Source organism: Stegostoma tigrinum, chromosome 6 (assembly GCF_030684315.1).
Source record: "Stegostoma tigrinum isolate sSteTig4 chromosome 6, sSteTig4.hap1, whole genome shotgun sequence".
In the NCBI taxonomy this organism is placed as follows: Eukaryota; Metazoa; Chordata; class Chondrichthyes; order Orectolobiformes; family Stegostomatidae; genus Stegostoma; species Stegostoma tigrinum.
Window position 1 is genome coordinate 15378771 of NC_081359.1, and position 26358 is coordinate 15405128.

A 26358-nucleotide genomic window follows, 5' to 3' on the forward strand; every position below is an offset into this window, starting at 1 on the left:
ATCTTTGGCTGTTGCTGGTGTAAAGCCGGAAATGTTACAGAAAACTTGCACGCAGCAAGATCTCACAGGCATCAATGCAACAATGACCAGATAATATTTTACTCAGTGATATTGATAAGGAGTAAATATTGTCAAGGACAAGGAGAACTTCTTCTCCTGAACCCCACGGTTTGTGTCAAACTGTGGGGTGCCACTGTTGAACTGGGGTGGGTAAAGTCAGAAGTCACATGATGCTAGGTTATAGTCCAACAGGTTTATTTGAAATCACAAGCTTTTGGAGCATTGCTCCTTCATCAGGTGACTTTACCTAATGAAGGACCAGCACTCCGAAAGCTTGTGAATTCAAATAAACTTGTTGGACTATAAGCTGGCATCGTGAGACTTCTGACTTTATCAAAGTGTGGCAATGCAACCCTTTATATTAACCTGAGAGGGCAGATTGAACCTCATTTTAACATTTAGTTCATTCTAATTAACACAATGTAAATTCTTTCAATACTTACGCATTTAATATTAATCAGTAAAAATACACATTTGTTAAATAAGTATTATGTAAGAAATCCAAATTTAGCACAGGTATCTGTAAATCATTCTTCATGTGACAAACATTTACAAATAATTCAAAATCACATGTTAAGTCCCATTTATTGCCTAATTTAGTTATAAAAACTTAAAATATACAAATAGTCCCTTGACACAAGCCTTTGTTCCTTTGAAAGCAGTGTTCTGTGCTTTGAAAGTTAGTCTGTTGTGCCAAGTATCTGAAACCAGTGCAGTAAAATGTCCTTCTCTGGCTCAGTGGTAGAGTTAGTTGGAATGAGACTAAGGTGACATCTGCACTCTTCATGATAGCTGCTGCTCACTGACAATAGGCTCATTAAGTGAATTTTAAAGGGGCACCATCCTTTACAAATCCTGAACATCTCAGCATTAGTCAAATTATTTCAAAGATAGTATATGGAGTGAAGCACCTGTAAAGATAGTTAGGACGCTCAGACCCAGCGTAAGTCTTAAAACAGTAGGAGAAAAAGACTGTCCTTCATCTTTGGTGTGTCCTTCTTGCAATAAAGAAGCATTGTTTAATTTTTAATATTTATGGCAGCATATTCTGTATCTTCTTCATTAGGGGAGGTGATAGATGACTTTCTGCATAACATGGACGTGTTCAATGAAGCATAAATAATTGTATAGTTTGAAGCAGTGTTGGAGCAGCCAGCATCATTTCTGTGATTTTCAGGAGAATTAGAATTATCAACAATTAAGGAGTTTGGAACTGCAGAGCCAATGCCTTCAGAGCATTCATTTCCATTTTCATAGATTGTACATTTGCCATTAGCTTCAGTCATAGCCTTAAAGTGGGAAGAAAAAGAAGAAATGAGTTTTTACAGCAGTATAATGGAACAGAATATGTAATGAAAACTGTCAACTTTGATTAATAAATACTTGCTTTTATACAAACAAAGTATTAAAACTTGCTGTATTAATTTTCAGTACTGACACCTATGTACTCATAGCCAAAGGTAAAACATCAACCCCAAATATTTCAGAAAATTTGGGGAATTTTTCAATTAGAAACCAGCTTTCTTTCTCTCATGAATTAGGAGTGGTGAAGGCCATTCAACCTCTCAATCTTGTTCTATCATTCAATTAGATCTTTGGGTGGTCTGCATTTTAACTCAATCTACCAACAATGACTGTGTAACCCTTGATCACCTTATCTAACAAAGATCTATCAACCTCAACTTTGGAATTTACAGTTGACCCCTTGCAACCTTTTGGCTAATATTTTCAAAGCAAGATCCCACAAGTGGGACATGAATCTACAACTCCTAATGGTGACAGTGATCCCACAGCAAACATTACGTACAAATCTAACCCAATTCTCCTGCTCACTCCCCCAACCCTTTAACATTTCAGGCCATTCCCACCTACTTCTCCCAGGGGAGATGCTGGTGTTGTCATAACATTATTGGCTTTGTAACCCAGAGCCCCAGGTAAATGTTCTAGGGCCATGTGCTCAAATCCCACTGTGGCAGAAGGTTAAATTTGAATTCAACCTGGGATTAAAAAAAAATTAGCCTCGTGTTGGTTATATTAATTGTTGTACAAGCCCAATTCTTTGCCTCAGATTTATAGCATTGTAACTGGGAGCAAGTTTCATAATTATTATTTTTTTAAAATATAAGTGTTCACAATGTAGTTGTGCCTTTTATATTATTCTTATCTAGTCTGTTCCAAGATGACTCCAGATGCACAGAAACATGGCTGAATCTTATCAGCTAACAGGGAGGCCTAAAAATCCTTGCATCCTTCACTCACGCCCTTTTATATTCCACTTCATCAAATACCACTCTCTTCTCACTACTCATACATTTAAAGACTTCGCTTTGAAGTCTGTTTCAGCTGTGTTTTGTAGCTGAGATTTCTGTGTGCCCCACATAGAAAGCAAATTGGATGGCATGGTGGCACAGTGTTGGGCACTGCTGCCTCACACCAGGAGGGTCCCAGGTTCAATTCCAGCCTTGGGTGGCTGCTTGTGTGGAGTTTGCGTGTTCTCTTCGTTTCTGCTGGATGTTGCAGTTTCCTCTCACAGTCCAAACATGTACAGGTTACAGTGGATTGGCCAATACTAAATGGCACTATCATATCTGGGGATGTGCAGGCTAGTGGATTAGCCATGGTAAACACAGGATTGCAGGGTGGGCTGCTTTTTGGACAGTCGGTGCAGATTCAATGGGCTGACTGGCCTCTATCTGCACTGTAGGGATTCAATGAAAAGATCCTCTCCATTATCAGCATGATTGTGGTCAATATGAGCCTTCTTGTATCATCTGTAGAAATGGTATAATTTATCTATCAGAACTCTTCATTGTCAGCAAACCTTCTATTAGGTCACTCCATAACTTCCATTCGTGAAAAAGTGAGCCATATTTCTCCACTCCTTCGTAGCTGCTGTATGAATCGGTCTGATTTGCTTGCAGCTGTCTCAACAACAGTGTAACCAAAACAACTAAACATACGAATATAGCTAAATAAAATATCTAAGTGGCTAACCACTATGATCAAACACCTGATAGATGCATTGCGCTGAATCTCCCTCAATTGTCTGACTCAGATCTACAGCGATGTAACTGGAAGTAAATTTAATAATTATTATTTGTTCAAAATATAAGTCTTCACAATATAGTCATGCAATAACGAACAAGGATTTAACTTGGGAGCACTCTGATCTGCATTCTGGTTTAGGATAACATTCTTTAGCAGTCTTCTAAACCTTTAATATTCTCACATTGACTTGTTCCTTATTTTATTTTGGAAACACAATACTTTGTTCTATATAATGCGTGGTGCAAATCAATACCGACTTTGGGTTTGTTGTGAATTTTCAATAAGCTTTTGAAATATTCCAAGGGACACTTACAACCATTCAAAAACTTACAGGTGGTTGATGAAGGACACTGACAGGAAGAATTGTTTAGCTGGGCTGCTGAAAGAATGGTTGGAACATGTTGGTTGGGAAATCAACCTCAAAGTCAAAGATACATCTGCTGTTAGAACTCCAGCAGAAATTCTAAGAATTGGTAAGGAGATAAGTGTTAAAATCATGATGGGTCTGGAAAATCCTCAGAACTGTGGGGCTCAGTTTGCCACTCATAGTGAGTACAGCAGAGAGTGCATTTGAAAGCCCACCAGCAGTAACTGCGTGATACAATTGAGCCAAATTAGGGATCGCTGATACCAATTAAAAAGTTCAAGATCAGCTTTGGGTTTGTGTAGCTCTCTGTTTGTGTAAAGTTGTACCTGTGAGTAAGTGCTAAAATGTGGTTTCCAATAATCCAAGTGAACTTAGTTCCAGAAAAGGCAGGGGTTAATCAGAACATGAATTGTCATTGAGGCAGTTCCTGATACTGTGACTTTTGTGGGAATACTGCAGCGAGGGACTTGAAAGAGAAGAATATTGAATCTTTTGTAAAGTATATAATGAGAATTGATGAGCCACTAACATCCGGGGAATTGCTGAGAAATCTGTGGGTTATGGCTTTTCCACATTTACAATTTAACAGTCTCTATACTGTGTTTGACCGCAGTGTGTCTGTCGTGCATATTTACCTCAGGTTAATTCTGGATGTTAGAGCACAACTTGTATACATTGTAGGTTTTATGACAGGTCTAACTTTGTGTAGTGAAGTTTATTGTTGTTTGTTCAAAACCGTGGAACCTTGTGACTGCATTCTCTTGGTGAGTGTTTGGGATCTCAGACTGTTTTTACTTTTGCTAAAACATTTGCTGACTTGTAATGTAAATTTGGATGATTTGTTCTAGGATCTAACAATTCCATTAGATGGGAACTCCACACACTGAGAAATAAATGATGCATGGATAGTTAGTTCTTCCTCATATTTAAGAGTCACTTATGATCAAGTTTAATAAGATCAAAACAAATTTAAAACTGTTCAAACGAGAAGAACTATTTTTTAAACTGGTTGATTCCTTTACTTTTCTTTTACATGAAGTTTGAAAATACAACTTCAGACCGACAATTCAATTCCCATCCTTCCTCATCTGAGACTAGCAGCATGGCCCTCCATCTCCACGTCTCTCATGTATTTATACAGCTCCCCTCAAATAAATCCATGCTGTTCACTTCAATCACTTCCTATGGTAATGAATTCCACACTCTTATTGCTCTTTAGGATAAAAAAAGGCTCTTCAATCAGATGGCACAGCTGTTGGCACTGCTGTCTCACAGCACCAAGTAGCTAGGTTCAATTCCAGCCTTGGGTGACCGGCTGTGTGGGGTTTGGACATTCTCACTGTGTCTGTGAGGGTTTCCTCCTGGTGATCCGGTTTCCTCCCACAGTCCAAAGATCTGCAGGTTAGGGGTATTGGCCATGCTAAATTGCACACTGTGTCCAGGAATGTGCTGGTCAGCCATGGGTAAAAGTCCCATGTGGCATTACAGGGAGCTGGGATGCTCTTCAGGAGGTCAGTACAGATTTGATGGGCCAAATGGCCTCTTTCTACACTGTAGGGATTCCATGATTCTAATTTTCTTTTTGGATTCTTAAATTGACTACTTTATTTTGACTGCTGCTTAGCTTTGTTCTCAACCACTAGTGGAAGCGTCTCTAGATTGGTCATTTTGAAACCTTCCGTAACCTTAAAGTCCTCAAGCAGTCCAGCACCTCCTGTCTTCTAATGAGAATACTCTCCGCCCAACCCCCACCCTGCCACTGAGCCTGTTCAATCTTTCCGGGAGGAGCACCACTCCTCAGAGAGCTGTGGTGCCTCTAGAGATGAGAGCAATTAGGGAGGGGAAAGCCTTACAGGAATCTGAGGGCTGAGAATTTGAACATCAAGGTGCTGCTTGGTGAGGAGCCAGTCAGTGAGCACAGGGGATGCTGGTTGAACGGGATTGGCTGCAAGGACACAAGCAACAAAGTCTTCAATGAGCTGAAGGAACTGGAAGTCGGAGGAAGAGCCAAAGGGGGAGGCCTGATGTTAGAGGCAAACAAGACAACATTATAACAGTTTACCCTGGATGCGTTAAGAGATTTTGATGTGTATTTCATCGGCAGATGACTGCAGTTGGGGCTGAGATCTTAAAGCAGGAAATTGTATCGAGACATCTTCATGAGCAAAAGCCTATTTGTCACAATCAGCTGCAGTCAAAATTCTGCCCTTATGATTTCTCTCAGACTTTTAGAAGATTAATTCCAAACATTTATAACTCACAGTTTAGGCATCAGCTGGTTAAGATCAGGCACAATTGGAGGAACATAGAGATTTCTGAGAGTTTGGGGATGTGAGGAAACAGCAGGAGAGTGAAAGTAAATGCATAGCTCTTTAAATGAGAGCAGCCCCACTTTGGTTTTCAGCTCTAAATTTATCTCCCTGAAGTAACTGAAATAATGAAAAAAATCCAGACTTACATTACATTCACTTCTTTCACACTTGTCAGTGAGCTCTTTTGTCTCTTGAGATTCTAGAAAAATGATAGAAGGCCAATTATGCATTAATGCCAGGGGAAGCATGTTTGAAAATGAAATTGCTATTGAATGGAAATGACAGTGATATTGACTGCACTTGCATTCTCACCAGTCAAGTTTCTGAGGCAGAAATATGTGATCATAATAATAAAGAGGACTGTGCCCAAAGTTCCCATGACAATAATACTGTAAAAGATCCAAAGCGGGGTACCAAGAGGATTTTGTTTCGTCATTGTAGAGTTTGTGGCAGTCACTGTAAACACAAAACGTAGACAATTTATAACTTGCAGACCACATGTGAGCTGAGCAGAAATATTTTGCAAGCCCCACTCCCAGTCATATTTTAAAACGTGATCACCAAGAAAGAATGTCTTGCATTTATATAGCACCGTTCATGGCCACAGATCCCAACGAGCTTTGCAGCCAATTGACTGCTTTTGAAGTGCCATTGTAACGTAGGAACTGTGGCAGCAGAAGATCCCACAAACAGCAATGTGTTAATGACCCAAATTATCGGTGTTTAGATAAGTGTTCATCCAGGATATCAAGCAGAACCTGTTTTTTGTAATGACAGTTTTGGATGTTTTATGCCCAGCTGAGATTGGCCACTGGGATATGGGCAATGGCTCAGGGTGTGGAGTTGTTGGGCCGAAGAGCCTGTTTCCACGCTGTAGGCATTCGATGATTCTGTATGATTCCAGGATATTGCTGATGCCATTGAAAAAGAGAGGAATTGAGCAACTGTAGAATAGAAACTGCAGAATTGAGATGAGGTGCAATGTGTGAATAGATAGTGGATCCTGTGCTGCTGTACAATTTATCAGCCTTGATGTGGTTCTTAGTGCATCAGAAGCTGGAATCAGTAATTAGAGTTCTGTTTGCCCAATTAGTGATCAATTAGCAACCTATTGACTATAATGGCAAGGAATCAGGAGAATTGTGAAGTGAGCTGTTGACTTGATTCTCTGTGATCAATGCTTCTGTAAAGTGTGACTCCATTCCATAAGCAGAGTCCATACAAATTCACTGCTTAAACTGAATCATAGGATAGAAGGTATGACAGTGGTGAATGTTTCTCAGAGCTTTCCTGTTTTGGTTATAACACAGTCTGGAGCTGGAGGAACACAGCAGGCCAGGGAGCATCAGAAGAGCAGGAAAACTGACATTTCAGATTGGGACTCACCTTCAGAAAAAGACTCTGAAGAAGGGTCCTGACCCAAAACATCAGCTTTCCTGCATTTTTTCTGAAGAAGGGTCCCGATCCGAAACGTCAGCTTTTCTGCTCCTCTGATGTTGCCTGGCTGCTGTGTTCCTCCAGCTCCACACTGTGCTATCTCTGACTCCAGCATCGGCAGTGCTTGCTATCTCCTTCCTGTTTTAGTGTTATTTTACAAACTAATCAGCAATGGCTGGAGAGGAGAGGATCTGGTCTGAGGTTCGCTTAGAGCAGGATGTCAGGGTGTGGAATGATGACGATGTTTACCCGCAAAGGGGCAACAAATCTTCTTCTGCTAAAGCTAGGATCAAAGCCTGTTGAAGCTGCTTAGATCCATCACCCTTAAAACACACATAACGTTCTCCACGCCAGCCTTTGGTAAATTCTAAAGGAGTTCAGGGATGGGAACTGGAGAAAGCCATTTGGCTCTTTCAACACACTCCACCATTCAATTGGATCATATCAGATCTAACTCTACCTCCCTTGTTACTGTAACCCTTAATGCCCTATCCCAACAAACTCTCAGCCTCAGGCTTGAAAATTCCAAATTGATGAACACAGCAGCTTTTGATTTGAGGGTGTATGAGGGAAGGAGCTCCCAAATTGTTCTGAAATGTTTGAATGACCTGGTTCTAATTTTAAGGACTTGCCCCTGCTCTGGACACCTCCCCCCAAATCCGGGGAAATAATTTCCCTGTCTCTACACACTGAATCATTTAATCATCCCAAACTACTCAGATTGATGACCCTGAAGTTTCTATATTCAAGGGAATACAATCCTGGTCGATGAAATCTTTTCGCCTCAATATCATTCTGGTCAATCCATGTTGAACCCCTTCTGGTGCTCTCTCCTAGATGTCAATTTCAGAACAATGCATATTTACACCAGATTGGGATCCAATCAAAGCTTTGTTTAAACCGTAGCACAACTTTCATCCCTTTGTGTACCAGCTCCCTTTACAGTAAAGAGAATTTCTGCTGTTTCTGGTACTGTGTCCTCAGGTTGCTAAGCAACAGAACAACAAGCCAATAACAATGGAGATCGTGTCTAATGTGGATGACAATGTTGATTGAAATAAGTATCAATGGCTGAAATTGTTAGGTCTTTAGGCTAGTGGAGACTCGCTGTATGACCAGAAATGTGTGTCAGGACAACCCAGGAGCTCTGACACAGCACCTTCTTGGGAATTGCCAAGGAAGCTCTGAGAGTCACCAAGTAAAGGACAGCTCAGAGTTATTAACCTTAGTAATTAACAGGAAATATTAGATTAGGACCATATCCAACTCCTGGGTAACTATTCAACTGATGCCCTGCATCCATCCAGACTTCATCCATTGACCATCCAATGCCAACCCCCCCTGCCTGATCCAACCTGGCCATAACCAAATTTGACAACCCCTTCGCAATCTCAACCATCTTGCCAACTCGCTCAGCTAACAATCTCCATCATTCTGCTTGCCACCCTCCTCGATTTGCCATTCTAACACCTTTCTGTTCTACCTGCCTGCCTCCCTACTCTACCCTGGTTATCTCACGCCCCTATTCCTCTCTTGCTTAGCCCACCCATATTCATTCACTGACACAGTGAAAAGCTGTTCAAGTATTTCAGTGTCGAGCGAATGAAGACCGATCAGAAAATGAAAGTGAGTGCTGTGAGCAAGGAGCATGGCTCGTCCTTCAGCAATGATCCTACACCAAAAAGAAGGACTTTGATTTAACGTGTGCTCAGCATTTCTGAAGAGGTCAGAATCAGAAACCAAGCCAGAAGTGTGGTAGAGCTCCACTTTTGTGTAAAGAAGCAGGAGCTAATGCAATCTGACAGTGTTCGCCACTTAGAGACAGAGTCATGCAGCAGTGAAGAGGCCTTTTGACCCGTCGAGTCTGTGCTGACCTGCCTGCACCAGTTTCACTTTCCCACACTAGGCTCATAGACTTGAATGCTATGACATTTCAAGTGCTCGTCGAAGTACTTTACAAAAGTTCTGAGGTTCCCCAGCTTGGCTATGTTCCTAGGCAGTCCATGCCAGATTCTCACCACCCCTGGGATGAAAACATTTCCCCTCAAATCCCCTCCAACCTCTTGATTTTCACTTTAAAATTATGCCCCTTCCTTTTTGACCCTTCAACTAAGGGGAGCAGCTACTTTCTATCCTCCCTGTCTGTACCCCATGAAATCTTATACACAGCTATTAAGTCTGCCCCACTTTGACCTCCTATACTCTAAAGAAAATAACCTGGGTTTATCCAGTCTCTCTTCATCGCTGAAGTGCTCCATCCCAGAAAACATCCTAGTGAATCTCATTTGCACCACTCCAGTACAATCACATCCTTCCTATAGTGCAGTGACGAGAACTATACACAGGACTCTGGGTGTGGCCTAATCCAAGCTCCAACATGACCTCCTTACTCTTATAATCAATGCCACAATTGATAAAGGCACGTGTCCTGTGGACCTAACCACCCCATTAACCTGTCCTGTTACATTCAGGGACTTGCGTACAAGCATCCCAAGATCCCTTTGTTCCGTTGAGTTTCCTTGTGTTCTGCCATTCATTGAGCACTCCTTTGTCAGAAGATTCAAGCCATTGTACCTGATTCATTTCATGACAATTTCATGAGGACCCATATTCTTCGGAGTAAATACTGAATAGCCAAAAGATGCTCCTAATAAGTAAACAATTCATTTGCTTCAAATACAAACACACTGTGGTTTTGTCAGATTAACACAGAGGAGAAAGCAAAAGCATAAAACTCATCTTCCAATGTTGCCACTAAAACATTTAGCTTAGGACTCACCATTGAAGTTGTTCCTGTCATTTTGCTTTTTTGGTTCTGGAGAGAGACAAGGAAATGTAGTTTTAAAACAAGTATCTTAAAATGTGAAATATAACACCTATTTCATTTATCATTTATAACTCTACACAGGCCTGTGTCAGTCTTATCATAGCTCCTCAGCATAAAACCTGCCAGGCAAGTTGCCAAAAGTTACCTTTATCCAGCCCACCTTTATCTGGATTTAATCAAGAGTTGAACAGGAATTAAGAAAGATACCAGTAAATTATAAGTGGATCCTGAATTTACTTTAAAATACCGTTAGTACCCATCCAGCACTTTGAAACTTTCTGTGTCTCAGCCACTCATGCTCAGTAGCTGCAATGTGCACTATCTACAAGATACATTACAGAAACTTAACAAGGCTCCTCAGACCGTACCTTCAAAAGCTGCCATCTCTATCACCAAAAAGGATAAGGACAGCAGACACATGGGAATGCCACCAAATCTGAGTTCCTCTCCAAACAACAAACCATCCTGGCGTCCTTCACAGTCACTGGGTCAAAAGTCTAGAAATTGCTCCCTAACAGCAGTGTGGAAACTCTTAGACCTTGTGGCCTGCACACTAACTTCTCTATGTGTGATTTGCTTGGAAACAAATGCCAACTTGCCAATGATACCCACATCCTGAATAAAATAAACAACTCACCTTTGCAACAGGAAGCTGGCTCAAACTAAAGAACATGAAGATAGGCAGAATGTATTGACTTTGGCAGATGATTAAAACTTCAGATCTATTGCACATCAATTACTGAATTAATCTAAACCTTCACCCATGGTTGCTCTAATATTATGTACATGTGGTCAGTTATCTTGCTTTATTGTGATATCACCTACCTCAGCATCACGTAGAGAATCCATTCTGATGTCACAATAAAGGGTTGGTGGAAACTCAGTACTGAGGAAGCATTGCACTGTCAGAGGGTCAGTACTGAGGGAGTGCTGCACTGTCAGAGGGTCAGTACTGAGGGAGTGCTGCACTGTCAGAGGGTCAGTACTGAGGGAGTGCTGCACTGTCAGAGGGTCAGTACTGAGGGAGTGCTGCACTGTCAGAGGGTCAGTACTGAGGGAGTGCTGCACTGTCAGAGGGACAGTACTGAGGGAGCGCTGCACTGTCAGAGGGTCAGTACTGAGGGTGCGCTGCACTGTCAGAGGGACAGTACTGAGGGAGCGCTGCACTGTCAGAGGGTCAGTACTGAGGGTGCGCTGCACTGTCAGAGGGTCAGTACTGAGGGAGTGCTGCACTGTCAGAGGGTCAGTACTGAGGGAGCGCTGCACTGTCAGAGGGACAGTACTGAGGGAGCCCTGCACTGTCAGAGGATCAGTACTGAGGGAGCGCTGCATTGTCAGAGGGTCAGTACTGAGGGAGTGCTGCACTATCAGAGGGTCAGTACTGAGGGAGCGCTGCACTGTCAGAGGGTCAGTACTGAGGGAGCGCTGCACTGTCAGAGGGTCAGTACTGAGGGAGTGCTGCACTGTCAGAGGGTCAGTACTGAGGGAGTGCTGCACTATCAGAGGGTCAGTACTGAGGGAGCGCTGCACTGTCAGAGGGTCAGTACTGAGGGTGCGCTGCACTGTCAGAGGGTCAGTACTGAGGGAGTGCTGCACTATCAGAGGGTCAGTACTGAGGGAGGGCTGCACTGTCAGAGGGTCAGTCCTGAGGGAGTGCTGCACTGTCAGAGGGTCAGTACTGAGGGAGTGCTGCACTATCAGAGGGTCAGTACTGAGGGAGGGCTGCACTGTCAGAGGGTCAGTCCTGAGGGAGTGCTGCACTGTCAGAGGGTCAGTACTGAGGGAGTGCTGCACTATCAGAGGGTCAGTACTGAGGGAGGGCTGCACTGTCAGAGGGTCAGTCCTGAGGGAGTGCTGCACTGTCAGAGGGTCAGTACTGAGGGAGCGCTGCACTGTCAGAGGGTCAGTATTGAGGGAGTGCAGCACTGTCAGAGGGTCAGTACTGAGGGAGCGCTGCACTGTCAGAGGGTCAGTACTGAGGGAGCGCTGCACTGTCAGAGGGTCAGTACTGAGGGAGCGCTGCACTGTCCGAGGGTCAGTACTGAGGGAGCGCTGCACTGTCAGAGGGTCAGTACTGAGGGAGTGCTGCACTGTCAGAGGGTCAGTACTGAGGGAGTGCTGCACTGTCAGAGGGACAGTACTGAGGGAGCGCTGCACTGTCAGAGGGTCAGTACTGAGGGAGCGCTGCACTGTCAGAGGGTCAGTACTGAGGGAGCGCTGCACTGTCAGAGGGTCAGTATTGAGGGAGCGCTGCACTGTCAGAGGGTCAGTACTGAGGGAGCGCTGCACTGTCAGAGGGTCAGTACTGAGGGAGCGCTGCACTGTCAGAGGGTCAGTACTGAGGGAGTGCTGCACTGTCAGAGGGTCAGTACTGAGGGAGTGCTGCACTGTCCGAGGGTCAGTACTGAGGGAGCGCTGCACTGTCAGAGGGTCAGTACTGAGGGAGCGCTGCACTGTCAGAGGGTCAGTACTGAGGGAGTGCTGCACTGTCAGAGGGTCAGTACTGAGGGAGCGCTGCACTGTCAGAGGGTCAGTACTGAGGGAGCGCTGCACTGTCAGAGGGTCAGTACTGAGGGAGCGCTGCACTGTCAGAGGGACAGTACTAAAGGTACAACTTTGGAGACCCAGTATTGAGGGAGCGCAGCGGTGTTTGAGGGTCAGTACTTGTAGGGCTGCTGCACTGCAGTTAGGTCAGCAGCTGAAGCAGCAGTTTACTGTCAAGAGTTAGTGCTGCGCTGTGTCATGACCACGGATCGCACTCCTTGATCACCAACATACGAGTCGAGCGTTTTATTCGAACATGTGCTATTTCTTTAAAAAAGGACTCGCAGCCAAAACAATGACTGTGAATGTAAATTCAGTGGGGCTGTCTGGAGAGAGGCACATTGGACCTGACATACTCCCTCTTATATTCTGTTTATCGGGTTTTATTATTCTTCCTTAGCCTGTGTATGTCCCTCTGCAGACGGTGTCACCACTTGCTCTCCCACCTGTTTTTGTGTCATCTGCAAACTTGGCTGCATCACATTTACCTTTCTCATCCAATTCATTCATTGGGTGGTCATTGGCTGATTTGCAGCTTGTGAGATCTTTTTGTACACAATTAAAAAGAGGGTTAAAGGAAAATGACAGCCAGTGTAAAAGCCTGGGGAGAAACAAATAAACTTAAAGACGCTTCAGAGAGACAGGATGCAACTGCATATCAACCAAACCTTTTGAATTGATGAATTCTATAACAGTTAGGTTCAACAGTGACATCAAATCAAAAGAAAAGATTGTCAGATAATTGTTACATCAAAGCATGGCTCAATTAATAAGTGCAATATGTTGTATGAATTTTTTTATTTGTTTGTGGGAGGTGGTTGTCACTGGCTATACAAGCATTTCTTGCACATATCTAATTGCCCCGAATTTGTGACAAGTTGCCTTCTTGAACCATTGCAGCCCTTAGGGTGCGTGTGAACATGACAATAAAGTTAGAAAGAGAGTCCCAGGATTTTGACTCAGTGATAGTTGAAGGGACATCAAAATAGTTTCAAATCAGGATGGTGGCTTGGTTTGGAACTGGCAGATGGCGATGTTTTCATGCATCTGTTCCTTTGACCTTCCAGATGGTAGAGGTTCAGAGTTTGGAAGGTCTGAGGAGCTGTGGTGAATTACTGCATTGTACCTTGTTGAAGATATACACTGTTGTCATTGTGCATCGACAATGAAGGGAGCAAACGTTGAAGTTCATGGGTGTGATGCCAATCAAATAGGCTGCTCTGTCCCGGATCGTGTGAAGCTTCTTGAATGTTGGAGCTGTGATCTTCCAGGTTAACGGTGAGTATTCCATCAAACTCCTGACGTGTGCATTGCAAATGGCGGACAACTATTAGAAAGTCAGACACCGAGTTACTCACTGCAGGATTTCTATGCTCTGGTCTACTTTTGCTACCAATAGACACATATGGACGTTCCAGCTCATGTACTGGCCAATGGTAATCCAAGGTAGTGGAGAATATGGTGATGGAAATTCAATGTAATCGGATGTCAAGGGATGATGGTTAGATTCTCTCGCTTCCAGTCGTCCTACGTGAATGTCAACCGTCATGTATCAGTCCATTTGAACATGGACTACTTCAGTATTGGAAGAGTTGTGACTAGTGCTGAACATCGTATGATTATCAGCAACCATCCATACTTCTGACTTTACAGTGGAGGCAAGGCCTTTGATGAAGCAACTGAAGATGATTGGGCCTGGAGCATTTCCCTGAGGAACTCCTGCAAGAGACTTTTGATTGTGATGATGGGCTTCCAACAACTGCAACCATCTCTCTTTTTGTGTCTGGTATGACTCCAACCAGTTGAGATTCTTTCCCCAGATTCCCATTGACTCTAATTTTGTTAGTGATCCTTGCTGCCACACTCGGTCAAACATGACCTTGCTGTCAAGAGCTGTCACTCCCACCTCTCCTCTGGAATTCAGCTCTTTTGTCCATGTTTAGACCAAGGCAATAATGAGGTACAGAAATATAGTAGTTACATTGAGCACCTTTAACTTAGTGAAGCATACATGGGTGCTGTAGAGGAATGAAAATTAGAAAAACAAGATACTATGCTTTGGAGATATCAGGACAAGTAAGTGAAAACATGGTCAGAGAAGCATCTTTCTAAAGAATGCCTTAAAGGAGTAGGCAGGGCACTGAGGGGCAGAGATGTTTAGGGAGAGATCACACACTTATCAATAATACAGCAGTGAAGCTTCTTAGGGTGCACAAAGGGCCTGATATGGAGAAACTCAGGGAAGTTGGAGGGTTGTAGGACTGGAGAAAATGCCAGTGAGACCACAGGAGATTTGAAAATAACAATGAGAATTTTAAAAGCAAGAAATAGGAGCCAACATCACTCAGCAAGCACAAAGGTTGGTGGGGTGCACAAGATGAGTGTGAATGAAGACATACAGGGGCAGAGCTTTGGACTAGCTCAAGTTTAGAGAGTGGAAGAACCCCTGTATCCATCCAAACCTTTCCTATTTATGTACTTATCCAAATGCCTTTTAAATGTTATAACTGTGCTCACTTCCGCCACTTCCTCGGGAAATCTATTCTACAAGCGAACAACCCTCTGTGTAAAACATTTTCCCTTCATGTCTTTTAAAATTCTTTCTCCTCTCATCTTAGAGATACGCCCCCAGTCCTGAAAATCCCCATCCAAAGGAAAAGACAACTACCATTAACCCTATCCGTACCTCTCATTATTCTATAAACTTCTATAAGATCACCTCTTAATCTCCCACACTGCAGTGAAAGAAGTTCCAGCCTATCTAGGGGGTCTAATTTAGTTTGGAATGATGTTTGGGATGGACTGGTTGGACCAAAGGGTCTATTATTGTGCTGTATGACTCTATACTTTATGAGATGCCGGTCAACAGTGTTTGGAGAAATCAAATTGAGGTAACAAAGACAAGGATGAGGTCTTAAATGAGCTGAGGTCAGGGCAGAGACAGACAATGTAATGCAGGTGAAATTAACTAGTCTTTGTGCTGCAAAGTTTATGGGCTCAGAGACACAGCTCAACTGGCCTGGCAAGATTTCAATCAATCTGCATCAGCTTTGGTAAGTTTCCAGGCAAAAGTTTGGAAATGGGCAGTAAAATTATTTTTCTTAAGTATGGAAAAGCATTTCACTTGAAAAGCACAGTCACAGAAATATCAATACTTACCAAACACACTCACAGTGACGCTGTTTCCCTGCACTGTTAAATCCTTGTCTTTGGCGTAACATCGGTAGGTGCCGCTGTCAGTCAGGTTCATTGAAGAGATTGTGTAAAGTACAAACACTTTTCCTTCTGTATTACTGGCAAGATGCGGTTCCTGTATTTTTTTTCCGATGACTGGCTGACAACTATTTGATTGAACTTTACACCAGTTTGTTTCAGGTACTTGCTTACAGTACATTACAGTACAGTTCAACGTCAAACTGTCTCCAATTGAATGATTGAGCTTCGCCCTCGGATATCCCACATTCATCACACACAAATCACTTTCTGTAAAAAAGAAGTTAAGGTTTTTTAGCAATTGGCATCTACACATCTGCAAACAATCACCTTGCATTATTTAGTTCCAGTTTTCCAGTTATCACACACCCAATTTAAAATGTGAAAAACATGCTCATTACTTACAACTTCCCTTTGGTTTTGCGCTGCCGTATGTAACCAGAAATGGATCTTCATCCTTTCTCTATCTATTGCCCCAGTTTTGCACGTCACATTGGGGAAATGGCCCAGATAAAAGGGAGAGAGTGTAAAGAGAATGCGAAAGAGTGAGTGAGAGGCAGACAGAAAGAGAAAGAAAGAGAGAAAGAGACAGGGGAAATGGAGAAAAAGAATGATAAACAGAGGGGCCAGAGATAGAGTGAGACAAAAACAGGGGGAAAGTTGAGGGGAGAGAAAAATTGAAAGGGAGACACAGGCAATGAGAGGGACAAAAGAAAAGAAAAAGTGAGAAAGAGATAGACAGAAGCAGAAGAGATGGAGAGAGAGGACAACATGGAAGGAATTGGATGTTGTCTGGTCAGTTTCAGCCTGAGTTTAGGTTTGATGCAGTATTCCCAAGGTGATCTAGCAACATGCTATACCAACTGTTCTATTTTTACATCTGAACGCGTGGCTGGTGGGGGTCACATCACAAGTGGAGGGTGAGCAATGGAAGGAAGATGACCTGGGTTTGGATTGTGAACAATATCTTGGCACTGGGATTTTATACTGGCCATCTCTCTGGCATTGGGATTGGGCATCCAGCAATATCCTGATATGTGACGTTGAGAAGTGCCCTCATTCTGGGATTGGATATTGGGCAGTATCCTGGCACTGGCAGGTGGCACTGTAGTGGTATTGTCACTGAATGAGCAATTTAGAGCTCTAGGCTAATGTTTTATATAGGATCAAATCCCATGCAAGAATTTGAATTCAGTTAATAACTTGTGGAATTGAAAACAATCCCAGAAATAGTGATCATGCATCTATCATCGACTGCTGTAAGACCCCATTGGTTATCAATGCTGTCAGGAAAGGAAATCTGCCACCCTAACCAGGTCCGTCCTTAATTGCCCACAGAAATTGCCTAAAAAGCAACTCAATTCAAGGACAATTAGGAATGGGCTACCAATGCTGGTCTTGTCAGTAATACCTGTATCTTACCGAAGAATGACAAAAGAACTGTGCTCTAAGGAGATCAATCCCAGCATCCCTTGTCTCTCCTCATGATCAACATCCTTCATCCGTTAAGGAAATCTCCTTCACACCCTATCCAATGCCTTGTAGGCATAAACACACCACTCTGCGTTGTTTTGTGGTTAGTAGTATCTGAACTGAAGTGCACCACTAGCAAACCTTTTTACCTTAACACGATGAACAACTTTATTTCTTTCAAAGGGTTTCACAATTTGCTTTCCTCAGAACACAAGTCTTGTACATTTTTCACGCAAAATAATACATATATTTTATTTTTGTTGCTGATACCATTCAGTAATATATTTTACTCAAGATCAGAAGCTAAGGTGCAATGAGACATGATCTAAGTGAATTATTGAACAGGTTTGAGGGAGTTAAATGTCTTCTGTTCCTATTGTCTTTAGACAATTAGTTCTTTACATTATGGTGACCACTCTCATCATCAAACAGATGAGCTAATGTATCAACAGTGAAGGCTATTATGGAAAGAAATTGGCCAATAATAGATGGAAAATACTTCAAAAGTTGTGACTATCCCACTTTCTACAGAAAAAGGGGATGGCCATAGGTACCCGCATGGGCCCAAGCTATGCCTGCCTCTGTAGGTTCCGTGGAACAGTCCATCTTCCGCACCTACACAGGCCCCAAACCCCACCTCGTCCTCCATTACATTGATGACTGTATCGGCACTGCATCTTGCTCCCCAGAGGAGCTCGGACAGTTCATCCACTTCACCAACACCTTCCACTCCAACCTCAAGTTCACCTGGGCCATCTCCAACACATCCCTCACCTTCCTGGACCTCTCAGTCTCCATCTCAGGTAACCAGCTAGTTGATATCCACTTCAAGCCCACCGACTCCCACAGCTACCTAGAATACAACTCCTCCCACCCACCCTCCTGCAAAAATTCCATCCCCTATTCCCAATTCCTTCGCCTCTGCCGCATCTGCTCCTAGGATGAGGCATTCCACTCCCACACATCCCAGATGTCTACGTAATTCAAGGACCGCAACATTCCCCCCACAGTGGTCGAGAACGCCCTTGACCGTGTCTCCCGCATTTCCCGCAACACATCCCTCAAACCCCGCCCCCACTACAACTGCCCCAATGGGATCCCCCTTGTTCTTACATACCACCCCACCAACCTCCAGATACAACGCATCATCCTCCAACACTTCTGCCATCTACAATCTGACCCCACCACCCAAGATATTTTTCCATCCCCACCCCTGTCTGCCTTCCGGAGAGACCACTCTCTCCGTGACTCCCTTGTCCGCTCCACACTCCCCTCCAACCCCACCACACCCGGCACCTTCCCCTGCAACCGCAGGAAATGCTACACTTGCCCCCACACCTCCTCCCTCACCCCCATTCTAGGCCCCAAGATGACTTTCCACATTAAGCAGATGTTTACCTGCACATCTGCCAATGTGGTATACTGTATCCATTGTACCCGGTGTGGCTACCTCTACATTGGGGAAACCAAGCGGAGGCTTGGGTACCGCTTTGCAGAACACCTCAGCTTGGTTCACAATAAACAACTGCACCTCCCAGTCGTGAACCATTTTAACTCCCCCTCCCATTCCTCAGACGACATGTCCATCATGGGCCTCCTGCAATGCCACAATGATGCCACCCGAAGGTTGCAGGAACAGCAACTCATATTCCATTTGGGAACCCTGCAGCCCAATGGCATCAATGTGGACTTCACAAGCTTCAAAGTCTCCCCTCCCCCCACTGCATCCCAAAACCAGCCCAGCCTGTCTCTGCCTCCCTAACCTGTTCTTCCTCTCACCCATCCCTTCCTCCCACCCCAAGCCGCACCTCCATTTCCTACCTACTAACCTCATCCCACCTCCTTGACCTGTCCGTCTTCCCTGGACTGACCTATCCCCTCCCTACCTCCCCACCTATACTCTCCTCTCCACCTATCTTCATTTCTCTCCATCTTCAGTCCGCCTCCCCCTCTCCCCCTATTTATTCCAGAACCCTCTCCCCATCCCCCTCTCTGATGAAGGGTCTAGGCCCGAAACGTCAGCTTTTGTGCTCCTGAGATGCTGCTTGGCCTGCTGTGTTCATCCAGCTTCACACTTTGTTACTATGATGTGCAGTCTCCTGTGTGAACCACTCAAGAAAACTTCTGGTTACCAGTAGTGATAAGAGGTTTGGGTGTGAAGAGCAGGGGTGTGTGGTGGTCTGGGTGTGGCTGTCAATGAAGTGGTCTGGGGTCAGCAGCAGGAATAAATAAAAATAGATGGGATGATATGTCATGTGCTTAGAATAAAAACGCACAAGAAACGCTTTGCTGTCAAACTGCATCAGCCAAAATAAATTTAAGCTTTAGTTTAATACTCTCAGCCTTCGTTTCAAATCCTTGTTCTTCTCCCTCTCTGTCATCTCATCCACCTCCACAACTCTCCAAGATCTCTGCGCTTCTTCAAATCCAACTTCTTTTGCATCCTCAATATCTATCACTCCATCACTGATCATTGGGCCCTTCAGCAACAGTGACATTCTCTCCCACTCTCGACTTCTCCGTTCTCCTTTAAGACTCTCTTGAAAAACTACCTCTGACTGAATTTTTGTTCAACTGCGCTAGTATGTGGCTCAATGTCAATTTTTTGATCATTCTTCCTGTGAAGTCTCCTGGGATGTTTTACATCATTAACGGTGCTATGCAAGTGCAAGCCGTTGTAATAAATCAACCATTTGCATATCAATAAAATTGAGTCCTAAATATCTATTTATTTTGTGCAATTTAGTTGGCTTGTTGGCCATTACATCAGAGTTCTGATTTGGTGCAAAAAGTATGTTAAACATTATTATATAGTCAACCCTTAAATTCTGCATCATAATTTTTAAAAGGAATTGAATAATTACTTGAAGAGGGAAATCTTTGCAGGGCTAAGAAGAAAAAGCAAACCAGTCAGACTACTACGACTGCTTTTTGAAAGATCTGTCATGGGAATGATAGCCTGAATGTTGTCTTTGTTATTTGATAGTGGGCCTAACACACTATGTAAACTCTGGTGTTTAGTCAGATATGTCCCTGTGAGTGAGCAAACAATATTGCAGATATAAAGTTGCTACTGAGCACCACACAAAGCCGTAAATTGAGGATTTGTGTCTTTGAAACATGTGTTGTTAATTTATTTCACAGAAACAGATCCATAACTGGAGGAAGCATTTGCCTCAGAAATCATTTTTCTTCGTAATTTGACTCCCAAGCCTAAACCTGAAGTGTGCAATCTGTGAGATGTATTTTCCAAATGCGCAATTTGAAAGTTGTGCTCTTTACCTTGTCTTCTGTACTGAATTTGAACAGGATGTGGGAGGATGATACTCATAGGTTGCTCTGAAACCACCCCACAACAATGTCCCACCAGCAAAGCTTTCACCACCTCAGTGCTTTCTCCCATCTATTGTTTCCACTCTGCTATTCACAACCTGTACACTCGCATGACTGCAGCTTTGTAATTGTTTTGCAAGTGTTTCGCATCCTTCATAACCTTGCTTAGTTTTCATCTTTTGTTGCACTCAGGCAAAAGGAGACAGATTGATGAGAGGTAAAAATCATAAAACGAACGCAAAATGGAGATTGCAGTTGCTCATTGTGTGATTAATAGAAACTCACAAGTGTGGAAGTGCTGAACTGAGCCGGGCCAGAATAGGTACACGTGTGAAGGTGTGAGAAAAAGAGAGAGGCTCAAGGAGATAAATAGGAAGTAAAAAGCAAAGGGCATAAGAAATAGGAGCAAGAACAGGCCATTCAACCTTACCCTGCCATTCAATAAGATCACAGCTGATCCATCTCAGACTTCAACTCCCCTTTCATGCAAGCTCCTTATAGATCTCAACTCCTTGATATTTCAAAAATCTCCCCTTTAACTACTTTCAGCGATCCAGCCTGTGGAGCATTCTGGGGTAAAGAATACCAGGCACTCGCGACCCTCTGGGAGAAGAAATACCTTCACATCTCAGTTTTAAACAAATGTCCCTTTATTCTTTAGTTTTGTCTTCTAGTTCAAGCCTCTCCACAGGTGGAAACATCTTCTCAAGGAAGAAACATAGCATGTGGAGAAATCCCAAATTTTGGATTGACACTAAAATAAAATCAAAATACTTTGAATGCTGGAAATCTGAAATAGTAACAGAATGTGGTAGAAAATGTCAGCATGAAGCAGAGTTAACATTTCAAGACAATATGATTCTACTTTGAAGAAAACTTGAAACATTAATCCATTTCTCTCTCCACAGGTGCTGCCAGGCTTGCCGAGTTTCTCCAGTGTTTTGCTTTCCTTTCTGGATGGAAATATTGCTGGAGGTGTTATCACATGACTCCCATTGGCTGCCAGCCCTGTCTATCCTCCATTCACCAGTAGGATGATTCCTGACCTTCAATCAAAACTGCTTCCTCCCAATTCCAAAATGTTTTTATTTCACCATAGAGACCATTCAAATAAGTGCCTTTAAGGATTTGCTCACGCCTGTGTTCTATCGTCTAACTTCTAGAAACAGCATCCCAAAAAGTTGGGAACACAAGGATGTTCACACAGACATCCTCTTTAGTATTCACATTTATTTTTTTCACCGAGGAAACCCAACCCGAAGGCAAAAATTATTAAATTCAATTCAACAACCTCCTCTTCAACCGCCACACTGCTGTGACCTCTTCAGCCCTCAGCTATTTGATGACACTCAGTCTTGAAGAAAGGTAATATCCAAAACATTGACTGCTCATTTCTTCCATATGCAGCCTGGCTGGCTGTGTTCTTCCAGCATCCTCTCTGTCTACCAACAACCTATCTTGTTGTGATTCAAACTCTTAATTTCTAGGTTTCTAGTTGAAGACATTAGCATGAGACGCTTTACCTCATGCTGTGGTACAAAATGGCAACTGAAAATACAAACAATAATCGAGGGCTTTATGTTCAATAATTAGAAAATGAACTGGGTTAGCCACATAAATACTGCACCTACAAAGAACAAGTAAGACGTTGGGAATTCTGCAGTGAGTAACTCATTTTCTGACTTTCCAAAGCCTGTTCAACATCTGCAAGGTCCAAGTCAGAAGTGTGATATGATACTCAACATTGGCCCACATAAGTACAGCTCCAAAACACTTAAGAAGCTTGATGCAGCCAATCACAAAGCAGCCCACTTGATTGGCATCCCCTTGATTATCTCAAGCATTCTCTCTTCCTCAGTAGCACATAATAGCGGCAGCATGTTTCATCTAGGTGCACTCCAGCAACACACTGATGACAAGGGCAGAAGGCACACTGACAATGACCACTAGCCAGCTCCCCTTCAAAAAACATGGCATACTTTAAAAATACTCACCATAGCTTTCAAATCTCACCATCATCTCACTGCTCCCTGTCTCTGGGCTCTGCTTCAACCCCAGAATCCTTTGATGTCACAACGCTCCTTCAATCCTGGCTACAAGCATCCCCATTGCTAATTACTCTACCATTGGCAAATGTGTCTTCTGCTACCTCAAACTTAAATTCTGAGATTCCCTCTTTGAATCCATCGAACACACTCTCTTCTGTTTGGATGCTCCTTAAAATCTATCTCTTCGACCAAGCTTGTGGTCACCTGTTTTCATATCTGGTTCAATTGTGTTTGTTAGTCATTCCAGTAAAGTAACCGATGATAATTTTGCTAAGTTGAAAACAACTATATAGACATAAGTTGTCGTTGCTTGTCTCATTAGCAAACATCATTCTCTGGCTGGCAATATAAACACATCAAAGGTAATAGGACTAGAGAGAAACAAAAGTTTAACAAGAAATTGTGGTGATGTTACAGTGAGACATTGTCTGACTGAGAGCTGAGCATCGACTCATTAAAAAGCTGAAAAGATATTCAAACAATGGGATGTTTTTCCCAATATGGGTATAAGGCACAACTGTGACTCACAGTCACTCTCAGCTCAGAGTCAGAAGGCTGTGTGCTATAAGAACTTCACTAGATGGTGAGTCTATTCTACAGACTGACCCTCTTATACTGAGGGAGTGCTGCGCTGTCAGAGGGTCAGTACTGAGGGAGTGCTGCACTGTCAGAGGGTCAGTACTGAGGGAGCGCTGCACTGTCAGAGGGTCAGTACTGAGGGAGTGCTGCACTGTCAGAGGATCAGTACTGAGGGAGCGCTGCACTGTCAGAGGGTCAGTACTGAGGGACAGCTGCACTGTCATAAGGTCAGTACTGAGGGAGAGCTGCACTGTCAGAGGATCAGTACTGAGGGAGCGCTGCACTGTCAGAGGGTCAGTACTGAAAGAGTGCTGCACTGTCGGAGGGTCAGTACTGAGGGAGCGCTGCACTGTCAGAGGGTCAGTACTGAGGGAGCACTGCACTGTCATAAGGTCAGTACTGAGGGAGCGCTGCACTGTCAGAGGGTCAGTACTGAGGGAGTGCTGCACTGTCAGAGGGTCAGTACTGAGGGAGCGCTGCACTGTCAGAGGATCAGTACTGAGGGAGCGCTGCACTGTCAGAGGGTCAGTACTGAGGGAGCGCTGCACTGTCAGAGGGTCAGTACTGAGGGAGCGCTGCACTGTCAGAGGGTCAGTATTGAGGGAGCGCTGCACTGTCAGAGGTTCAGTACTAAGGGAGTGCTGCACTGTCAGAGGGTCAGTACTGAGGCAGCTCTGCACTGTCAGAGGGTCAGTACTGAGGAAGTGCTGCACTGTCAGAGGGTCAGTACTGAGGGAGCGCTGCACTGTCGGAGGGTCAGTACTGAGGGAGCGCTGCACTGTCAGAGGGTCAGTACTGAGGGAGCGCTGCACTGTCGGAGGGTCAGTACTGAGGGAGCGCTGCACTGTCAGAGGGTCATTACTGAGGGAGCGCTGCACTGTCAGAGGGTCAGTATTGAGGGAGCGCTGCACTGTCAGAGGTTCAGTACTAAGGGAGCGCTGCACTGTCAGAGGGTCAGTACTGAGGCAGCTCTGCACTGTCAGAGGGTCAGTACTGAGGGAGCGCTGCACTGTCAGAGGGTCAGTACTGAGGCAGCTCTGCACTGTCAGAGGGTCAGTACTGAAGGAGTGCTGCACTATCAGAGGGTCAGTACTGAAGGAGCGCTGCACTGTCAGAGGGTTGGTACTGAGGGAGCGCTGCATTGTGGCAGTGTAATAATGAGGGTTGCTGCAATGTTAGCCGTGTCATATTTTGGATAAGATGTTAAACCAAAAGCACATCTGCTACCCTAGATGGTTAAGAGATATCTCTTGACACTATTTTAAAGAGGAGGACAGCTTTCCCATGCTGTCTTGACTAATATTTATTGCAGAAACAACATCATTTAACAAAAAAAGATTATCTGGAATTAGTGCCATTGCTGTTTTTTGGGATTTGAAGCAGTCAGCTTAGCTGCTGCTTTTCCTAATTACCATATTTACTGCCATTCAAACATATTTAATTGGCCATCAAACATTTTCAACATTCTGAATTTGTTAGCGGTACCATTAAAATAAAAACAAATATTCCCCTTTTTGTGTTTCTTTCCAGTCATTGCCATGTAACACCAATGCAAATTCAATGCCTGCTCCATGTGCCATTGTAAACAGGAAGAAACAGGCTATGGAAGTCGTGATCAATGGCCTCTTTTAACTCATTAATAGATATTAATTCCTTTGAGGAATCATTAAGACCATAAGATGTTGGAGCAGAAGTAGGCCATTCAGCCCATTGAGCCTGTTCCACCATTCAAAAAGATTATGGCCGATCTAATAATCCTCACCCCCACTTTCCTGCCTTTTCCCCATAACCCTTGATTCTCTAACTGATTACTTCTTCACAAACATATTAGAGCAGATCCCATCAAGATGGTCATTGTCTTATTTATTTATAGTATGTTAGGGATATTGAGGATATTGGACTGGTCCACTGAGAATGAAGTTGATGGTGGGGCAAGAGGCTAGAGCACAGGGTCAGATCAAAAAGTAGGAGTGAGGCCATTCAGAGGTAATGTCAGGAAGAGGCTCTTCATGAAAAATCGGAGGGGGTGTCTGGAACTTACCACCTCATTCCAACCTAAATTAAACTGTTGTGGGGAGAGGTGTGGTTCAATCTGAAAATTCTAAATCTGATTGATTTATGTTTAGTAAAGAGATTAAGGAGCATGGAGCAGATCTGAGTGGAGAACATTCTTGTTCTAATTGAACTTGTTTTGCTATTCAAAGAGCTCAATGGCTTCATCCTATTCTTAATGTTGCGATTGTGTACCAGGTAAGTTTTTGTTTTCAGAGGTTGATTGCCCACGCTAAATGATCACGAAGTACCCAGGATGCTAGGTAGATTGGCTTTAGCAAATGTGGGATTACAGGCTAGAGTGAGGAAAGGGGGGTGTGGATCTGGGTGGGATGCTCTTCAGAGGTTCGGTGTGGACTTGATGGGACAAAATGGTTACTCTCTGCACAGTTGGGATTCTATGATTCTATGTGAATTCAGCTTCATTCACAAATACATCCTGCTAGGGAACAACTTAAAAATTCCTCTGTGCATTGGCTGAAAGTCTTGAGTCACTAAATGCTCGCTCGAGTGACTTCATCAAACATAAGACATATAACTGATGTATCCCTTCACTATAATAAACGCAGGGCTTCAGTGTGAGGTAGGGATATAGTCAGAAACTTTTCCCAAGAACAGAGATCAATTTAAGACATAGCAAGGTCAGTTTGAACTCTAATAGTACTTTCACTGAAATAGTTTTGTTAAGTTATGGTATTTTTGTTTAAAATTAATGAATAGTAAAAAATTATCTATTCTGCTCACAATTTAAGCAAACAACTGTGTAATTATCCAGACAACACACAGACAGAATGTGAAAGTACAATTGGAATTGGTGAGCCATCCAGCCTTTTCGAGCTTGAAACAGAAAGAGATGGTGATTGATAATAACATTTGCATTTCATTCACACCTTTCACAGCCTAAGGACGTCCAAAGCACTTTGTAACCAACGAAGCTATTTTGAAGCCTGGTAATTGTATTAACGCAAACCATATGTCTCCCAATATGCACTCAATAGATCCCACAAACAGCAATCGAAAATTGAAGCTGTGAAAGTTGCCAAATGCATAAAAAAAATTTACTCA

The 26358-nt window shown here is 43.5% G+C and overlaps 1 protein-coding gene across 2 annotated transcripts in view; it reads right to left on the bottom strand.

The window, feature by feature from the left end:
- Nucleotides 1-577: 577 nt before the first annotated feature.
- Nucleotides 578-26358, bottom strand: part of LOC125453145 (B- and T-lymphocyte attenuator-like) — a 93700-nt gene continuing 67919 nt past the window's right edge. For both annotated transcript variants that reach the window (XM_048532318.2, XM_048532317.2), the window contains 5 exons: nt 15755-16078; nt 10004-10039; nt 6100-6243; nt 5934-5986; nt 578-1349 (listed from right to left, as the gene is read on the bottom strand). In XM_048532318.2, coding sequence (XP_048388275.2) covers nt 1080-1349; nt 5934-5986; nt 6100-6243; nt 10004-10039; nt 15755-16061 — 810 coding nt within the window. In that variant the 5' untranslated portion in view covers nt 16062-16078 and the 3' untranslated portion in view covers nt 578-1079. The remainder of the gene's footprint in view (nt 1350-5933; nt 5987-6099; nt 6244-10003; nt 10040-15754; nt 16079-26358) is intronic.